Source organism: Eurytemora carolleeae, unplaced genomic scaffold (genome assembly GCF_000591075.1).
Source record: "Eurytemora carolleeae unplaced genomic scaffold, Eaff_2.0 scaffold152, whole genome shotgun sequence".
Classification (NCBI taxonomy): Eukaryota; Metazoa; Arthropoda; class Copepoda; order Calanoida; family Temoridae; genus Eurytemora; species Eurytemora carolleeae.
The window spans coordinates 314883-323275 of NW_019396057.1; the positions used below are offsets into that span (position 1 = coordinate 314883).

Sequence of the window (8393 nt, forward strand, 5' to 3'; positions counted from 1 at the left end):
TTATCTTAAACTATTTTGGTAGCCCAGTTTTTGATTATGATAAACTCCGTAGCCCAGATTTCTGATTTTTATTAAACCTAACATCCGGCAGAGGCGGATACAGGGGGGGGGGCGGCAGGACCTTTGCACTCCCCTGACGGCTTTCAGAATTGCTTCTCAATAGCACTTAAGGGAAACAAAACCTAGTGCAAAACAGAAAAAATATCTATCTTTAAAAAAAATTTCGCCTGCGAGGCATATTTTGGTTCCTAAATCTGAAATTAGGATTTTTTTATTCCGAAATAATTCTAGCACTCCCCTCACTTAAATCCTGTAACCGCCCCTGGCATCCGGTATAAATTTGTTTACTGAAACTGATGTTTTAAAGTTAGTCTTTTAACTTCAAATAAAGGGAATTTTCAAATAAATGCGCACTATGAAATCCAACAAAAATATAAATTTTTTTTAAAATCATAAAATTCAATGATTTGTAAAACTTGGCAGTCGGCACACCTGTAATTTACACAGAAACTTTTAAGTATTAAACTATAAATCAGACATATTGGACAAATTTTCAAAAATTGATAGGGCCCAAACTTTTTGTGGGAAATCAAATAACATTTTGAAGATGATGCATCAAAAAAAATAGATTTTTGTAATTGCAATTCGAGAAACAGGAAAATCTGCCAAATTATTTTTCTGTTGTCTAAAAAAATACGAAGGATAAATCGATTTTAGATTTAAAGAACAATTTAAACAAAATTGATCAGAATGAGCAGTTAATTAATTAAAATCCAAGATTCAGATGTCTTGACTCCTGCATGATCATCAAATAAAGAGATGAATCATTAAAGTTTATCCAGGTCCGTAGCTAGGAATTTCTCCTAGGGGGCACAAATGTAAGAAAGTAAAGATAGAGGTAAAATTTTTTTGACCTGAAAACTTCAATTTAATGGAATTTTCAGTATTCCCAAAACTAAACTTTGGATTTGAGAAAAACTCCCCTACGAACTTGAGAATGAGTATAAACAGTTTCTCCAAAACCTGGCCATATTTTATACATTATTTCAATTTGTCTCCGGCCATAATGTTACTTTTTGCAATAAGATATATAGTTCATAACATTAATCTAATAAAAGAAGGTAAAGGGATAAGTTTCTCATACACAAAATTATTTTTAAACCCTGTCAATTCATCAAAATTCCCAATTAATTATCTCAGAAAGGATTCAACTTTTCTTTAATTTGAAGAAAAAATTATCCTCAACACATAATAATATGACATAAAATAAGATTTTTCTTCCCTTTTTTCCTTCTTTCTTTCATTCTTCCTTTTAATCTTTTATATCTCAGATAATGTACCCGGTCCCCAGTGGCGGCCATAAGGGGGGTTATTGGGGTTATTTACCCCCCCCACCCGGCCCCCTAGCCTTTCCTAGCCGCGGCGCTCGGCCCGGCCCCCTAGCCCCCTACAGAATCCTTATGTCCGCCCCTGCCGGTCCCCCCTTACCTTTGGCTATGGGCCTGATTTTATCTGAACATAAGGCTGAGTAGTAAATAGTAATTAAGTTGTAATTTGGTTTTGTAACTGTAAAATCCCTGGATTTAAATGTCTCAAACACCGAAAAAAATCAATTTGGCCGCTTATAAGAAAATTGTTCGTGATTTTTTGTTAGAAAAAAAACGTCCCACCCCCGGAAAAAATTACTTGAATACCTTTAAGCTTTTTTATCTATCTCAAAATCGGCGTCGGTTATTAATTCAATTAAGCCAACCCATCATTATGCGGCAATGTGCATTTGTATACATAATTCTTAACATTATTTCCCATTAAAGGAGAGTACACAGCTTGGAAGTACTAGTAGGGGTTAAAGTGTACGAATACTCTCTACTATACTCGATCATACTATAGGAGAAGATACGAGAATGTACGCATTGAACCTTTAGAAGTTTAGTTTCTACCTGCTCCAACAAGCAGACTAAATAGGTCTTCATAGACAATAATCCACATAGAAAAGGTGAAATTGGCTGGAAAGGACATTTAGTATATATAGACTAAAAATATAAACAAATATTGTGATTCGTGATATCAGGTTTTACATTTAACAATATATTAACAAGAAAATACAATTCAGTCAAATTAATTGGTTAACAAACCTATTCTAGACGAATACTATAATAAATTAAAATTGCCTTCTATTGCCTAAATGCCATGTGTAACTTAAAGCAGTCTTAATATATTTAAGTAAACACATAAAAATAGTGATAATTCTTTAAATAAATGATTATTAAGAAATGACGAATACCACTTTACTCCTCGGGGCTACTGGAGAAACTGGGAAGGAGCTACTGAAGCAGTTAGCAGCATCACAAACTATTACTAAGGTAGGATCTGCTGAAGCAGTTAGCAGCATTACAAACTATAACTAAGGTAGGATCTGCTAAAGCAGTTAGCAGCATTACAAACAATAACTAAGGTAGGATCTGCTAAAGCAGTTAGCAGCATTACAAACTACTACTAAGATAGAAGCTACCGAATCAGTTAGCAGCATCACAAACTATTACTAAGGTAGGATCTGCTAAAGCAGTCAGCAGCATTTCAAACTACTACTAAGATAGAAGCTACTGAAGCAGTTAGCAGCATCACAAACACAACTAAGGTAGAAGCTACTGAATCAGTTAGCAGCTTCACAAACTACTACTAAGGTAGAAGCTACTGAAACAATTAGCAGTATCACAAATTATTTCAAAGGTAGAAGCTTCTAAAGCAGTTAGCAGCATCACAAACTACTACTAAGGTAGACGCTACTGAAACAGTTAGCAGCATCACAAACTACTATAAAGGTAGGAACTAAACTGAAGCAGTTAGTAGCATCACAAACTACTACTAAGGTAGAAGCTACTAAAACAGTTAGCAGCATCACAAACTACTATTAAGGTAGGAACTAAACTGAAGCAGTTAGCAAGATCACAAACTACTACTAAGGTAGAAGCTACTGAAACAGTTAGCAGCATCACAAACTACTATAAAGGTAGGAACTAAACTGAAGCAGTTAGTAGCATTACAAACTACTACTAAGGTAGGATCTGCTCAAGCAGTTAGCAGCATCACAAACACTACTAAGATAGAAGCTACTGAAGCAGTTAGCAGCATTACAAACTACTACTAAGGTAGGATCTACTGAAGCAGTTTGCAGCATTACAAACTACTACTAAGGTAGGAGCTACTGAAGCAGTTAACAGCATCACAAACTACTACTAAGGTAGGATCTACTGAAGCAGTTAACAGCATCACAAACTACTACTAAGATAGAAGCTACTGAAGCAGTTAGCAGCATTACAAACTACTACTAAGGTAGGATCTACTGAAGTAGTTTGCAGCATTACAAACTACTACTAAGGTAGGAGCTACTGAAGCAGTTAACAGCATCACAAACTACTACTAAGGTAGGATCTACTGAAGTAGTTTGCAGCATTACAAACTACTACTAAGGTAGGAGCTACTGAAGCAGTTAGCAGCATCACAAACTACTACTAAGGTAGAAGCCATTGAAATTCCTGTAATGCTATTTTACGTTTTGAAAACTAGTGTAAAAAATTCTTAACTTTCCCAAAACAACCGTAGCTCCCCCCCCCCCCGCTCTTCACTGATCTCCCTTTTTCCATGCAATTTGTTGTCTAATAAAAAATTGCAATTCAAGTTGAATTTTCTAGGTAATATCTGTCGGACGGAGACTAGTCGATCTACCAGGGGAGGGGTTCGACAAAATCGAGCAGAGAATTGTCGACTTCGACAACTTGGACAAACATGAAATAGATTTCAAGAATATCGACAAGGTAAGCTTAAATTTTTAATTTGCATGATTAATTAAAAAATAATAAAATTAAAAAAGAATATTAACAACTCACAACAGTGCCCAAAAGACCTATACCCAAGACCTCTTTGATTAGATATCTTATACGGGAAATTAAAAACTATTTTCTTATTACCAAAATAATCATATAAACATCATCGAAACTTAGAAAAAACAAGGTAGCCAATATGCATATATACAACCAATAAAATGGTTACCCTATTAAAATTTTTTAGGCTTTTTGTTGCCTGGGAACAACACGTGGAAAGGCGGGGAAGGAAGGTTTTATCAAAGTTGATTATGATTATGTACTAAAGGTAACACTTTTATCCTTATCTATATATTATTTATTATTATCTAAATATTCTTTTTATTTCACCGAATGGAAGGAATGTAAAGTTTTGTTGTCAAAACACGGAATGCCGATCAATTTCCCTAAAGGATTGAACAAAATGTTTCGTTTGAAATATGCATTTCTATAGAAAAGGTCGAAAAGGTGTTAAAAAATGTTCTCTTCATTATTTTGTGTTTTATTTTGCCGTTAAATAAAGTCTGCATCAATATATATAATCAATTTACGACTTGAAATTAGAATTTGTGAAAAAAAACTCGAACTATTTGAAGTCTGCGGAGATGCTGAAATCCGGCGAATGTACCGAGTTCCATCTTCTGACCAGTAAAGGTTCCAATCCTAGCTCATGGTTCCTCTATCCATCTACCAAGGTATTGTATAATGATACATTATCAGGTTCCAATCCTAGCTCATGGTTCCTCTATCCATCTACCAAGGTATTGTATAGTGATACATTATCAGGTTCCAAGTTTAAGTTTTAACATTATCTGAAGAAGTGAAAAAAAGACATTAAATATTTGATCACATCGCTTAGAACTTGACTATTATTGTTTCTTTATAAAAATAGGCAGAAAGTTTTGAGAATCTATCCAAATATAAATTTGGCTTGTCTGTCTGTTTGTTTGTATCCAATAAACGTCAAAACGACTGAACCGATCGGGCCCAAATTTTTTGTGGGACATCACGTGACCACAGGGAAGGTTTATGAATGATAAAAATAAAATAAAAATGTGTTTTAAAGGTTTTTAATTTTTAAAAAAAAATTAAATTCTTGAAAATCCGCGATTTTTTTTTTTAAATCCGCAAAATTTTTTTCTTCTGTGTTTTAAAATGTAAACAAAAAGAACATGTTCACAATTTAAATATAAGATGGGCGCTTCGCGCCCTAAAAGCCTAGTATATATATACTTTGCTTGTCTGTCTGTTAGTTTGTTTGTATCCAATAAAGGTCAAAATGACTAAACCGATAGGGCCCAAATTTTTTGTGGGACCTCGTGTGATCCCATGGAAGGTTTATGGATGATCGAATTTACGAAAATTTGCTTTAACAAAATTCGATTTTTATTTTATTTTGAAAATCCATGAAATTATCTTTATATAATCCGTGAACTTTTTTGCTTTTGTTTTTCACAATGGAAATAGAAGATGAAACGAAGCGCCCTAAAAGCACTGAATATTTCTGATCACATCAGAACGGATCAGGAATACGGAACTTATGTGACTTATGACATGCACTACTGATGATATTGTATACAGGGTAAGATAGAAGAAGCAGTGAAAGGATTAGGGTTTAACAAGATTAGAATATACAGGCCTGGTCTACTACTCTGCGACAGGACGGAGAACAGGTTTATCACAACATTTCATTAACTATCGGCTTCTGAAATTAAATGATCTTTTATAAAAAATCTACTGTAAGTCCTAATAAGCCTAAAATAAAAATTCTTAAATACTAATACTATTGATTGATTTTTTTAAGCGATAAAAGACAAAATATAATAGTTTCTCACAGTTAGGACAAAGAAAGCCGACCAAGTTTCTCACAGTTAGGACAAAGAAAGCAGTCCAAGTTTCTCATAGTTAGGACAAAGAAAGCCAACCATGTTTCTTATAGTTGGGACAAAGAAAGCCGACCAAGTTTCTCATAGTTAGGGCATAGAAAGCCGACCAAGTTTCTCATAGTTGGGACAAAGAAAGCCGACCAAGTTTCTCATAGTTAGGACAAAGAAAGCCGACCAAGTTTCTCATGGTTAGGACATAGAAAGCCGACCAAGTTTCTCATAGTTAGGACAAAGAAAGCCGACCAAGTTTCTCATGAGTTGGGACAAAGAAAGCCGACCAAGTTTCTCATAGTTAGGACAAAGAAAGCCGACCAAGTTTCTCATGGTTAGGACATAGAAAGCCGACCAAGTTTCTCATAGTTAGGACAAAGAAAGCCGACCAAGTTTCTCATGGTTAGGGCAAAGAAAGCCGACCATGTTTCTCATAGTTGGGACAAAGAAAGCCGACCAAGTTTCTCATAAATAGGGGATAGAAAGCCGACCAAGTTTCTCATAGTTAGGACAAAGAAAGCCGACCAAGTTTCTCATAGTTAGGGCATAGAAAGCCGACCAAGTTTCTCATAGTTGGGACAAAGAAAGTCGACCAAGTTTCTCATAAATAGGGTATAGAAAGCCGACCAAGTTTCTTATAGTTAGGACAAAGAAAGCCGACCAAGTTTCTCATAGTTGGGACAAAGAAAGCCGACCAAGTTTCTCATAAATAGGGTATAGAAAGCCGACCAAGTTTCTTATATTTAGGACAAAGAAAGCCGACCAAGTTTCTCATAGTTAGGACTAAGAAAGCCGACAAAATTACTCATGGTTAGGGCATAGAAAGCTGACCAAGTTTCTCATAGTTAGGACATAGAAAGCCGACCAAGTTTCTCATAGTTAGCGCAAAGAAAGCCGACCAAGTTTCTCATGGTTAGGGCAAAGAAAGCCGACCAAGTTTCTCATAGTTGGGACAAAGAAAGCCGACCAAGTTTCTCATGGTTAGGGCATAGAAAGCCGACCAAGTTTCTCATGGTTAGGGCAAAGCAAGCCGACCAAGTTTCTCATAGTTAGTGCAAAGAAAGCCGACCAAGTTTCTCATGGTTAGGGCAAAGAAAGCCGACCAAGTTTCTCATAGTTTGGACAAAGAAAGCCGACCAAGTTTCTCATGGTAAGGGCATAGAAAGCCGACCAAGTTTCTCATGGTTAGGGCAAAGAAAGCCGACCAAGTTTCTCATGGTTAGGGCATAGAAAGCCGACCAAGTTTCTCATAGATGGGGCAAAGAAAGCCGAAATTATGTATGGGGACAGAGAATTTGGTTAGCACAATGTTATAGTTTCGGGGTTCCGTACTGTTTTTTTTTTTATAAACGAAGTCTATAAAATGTTTTTTTTTAAATAGAAATGTATTGTTTAGTTTAGTTTTTGTTTTCGATTGTTTTAAAAATAAAATTCTTGATTGATATTTAGAGCTGGAGAAGGTTGGCTTAGATGGATTGCAGGGTTCACCGATAAATCCTACTCATGGTCGATACCTACATCCTTACTAGCCAGGTAGGGTTCACAGGGGTGTATATTTTCAAAAAATCATTTCCACCCCTTACAGAAATTCGTTTTTTCCCCCAGATGTTATTTACGTTTGCTCTTTATGGTTATTTTTCGTTGAGTTGGGGAAAATAAATAATTTTCAGGGAAAATATTCGATTATTAGGTTGAAAAGTATGAAAAAAAAGAATTGAAAATCTTACTTTATAATGTCCCGTTTAAACCCCCCCCCCCCCCATCACTTATCACGCAAAACAACATTTATTTTCGCCATTTCTGAGAGAACAAAACTGAAATGTCTAAATAAAGAAATAAAAAAATGTTGTTGTTAAAAAGAAATGGTTTGTTAAATTTCCATCGCACAATTTTTAGTCGGGTTTTTCTTCCCGTTTTCACTCACTTAACCGAAAATTTAAATAATCTATATCTGATGTTTATCATCATCATGATCAATCTTTTTCATACGTCATAAATTGATTCAAAAAAGGAAACTGAAATTAGAAAGTAAGCCTAGTTTTTTCTTTTTTTTTTCTTCAGAGCTATGCTGCTATCTAGTGAAAACTGCCCTGACGGGATTAGTGTACTTGAACACTCCGATATAGTCAAGATTGCTGAAGAGAAATAATATCAAATATCAAGACCATCTACGCCAACAAAAGCGCAGTCCCGATCTATGTCAACTTAATCGCCAATTGATCCGATCCGATCAATGTCAACTTAATCGCCAATTGATCTGATCCGATCAATGTCAATTTAATAGCCAATTGATCCGATCCGATCAATGTCAATTTAATAGCCAATTGATCCGATCCGATCAATATCAATTTAATAGCCAATTGATCTGATTCGATCAATGTCAACTTAATAGCCAATTGATCCGATCCATGTTAGCTTCATCGTTGAACAATCCATGAACATAGTCGCCAGCCCATATCTTCTAAATTCTGGTATATAATCATAATATTTTCATTATAATTTTTTAATCGTTAAGAAAAATTTTGTATTCTGAACACAGTTATAAGCTATAACCGTTGAAAATGAAGAAAATATCTAGCTTTTGGAATAACAAATACATAAGATATTTCTAATTTTAAATAAAAATATGTTACTGGCTGCAATCTTACCAAAAGAT

General features: G+C 35.1%; 1 protein-coding gene across 2 annotated transcripts; it reads left to right on the forward strand.

Moving 5' to 3' along the window:
• The first annotated feature begins 1883 nt into the window (after positions 1-1883).
• Positions 1884-8349, forward strand: LOC111707531 (oxidoreductase HTATIP2). Of its 2 annotated transcripts, none has more exons than XM_023480651.1 (8): positions 1884-1996; positions 2272-2363; positions 3693-3815; positions 4069-4149; positions 4457-4555; positions 5442-5533; positions 7187-7270; positions 7799-8349. In XM_023480651.1, exons 2-8 carry the CDS (start codon positions 2274-2276, stop codon positions 7884-7886), a joined length of 657 nt encoding a protein of 218 aa, XP_023336419.1. In that variant the 5' UTR covers positions 1884-1996; positions 2272-2273; the 3' UTR covers positions 7887-8349. The 2 variants fall into 2 exon arrangements, with proteins under 2 accessions (XP_023336419.1, XP_023336426.1); XM_023480658.1 differs by having other exon boundaries at positions 1979-2071.
• The last annotated feature ends 44 nt before the right edge of the window (positions 8350-8393 follow it).

Bases quoted from the DNA above. Each gene is read 5' to 3' on its own strand.
- LOC111707531 (XM_023480651.1), top strand. From the start codon at position 2,274: ATGACGAATACCACTTTACTCCTCGGGGCTACTGGAGAAACTGGGAAG. The intron at 3,816-4,068 runs GTAAGCTTAAAT...AAAATTTTTTAG, and splicing joins ATTTCAAGAATATCGACAAG to GCTTTTTGTTGCCTGGGAAC. The intron at 4,150-4,456 runs GTAACACTTTTA...AACTATTTGAAG, and splicing joins ATTATGATTATGTACTAAAG to TCTGCGGAGATGCTGAAATC.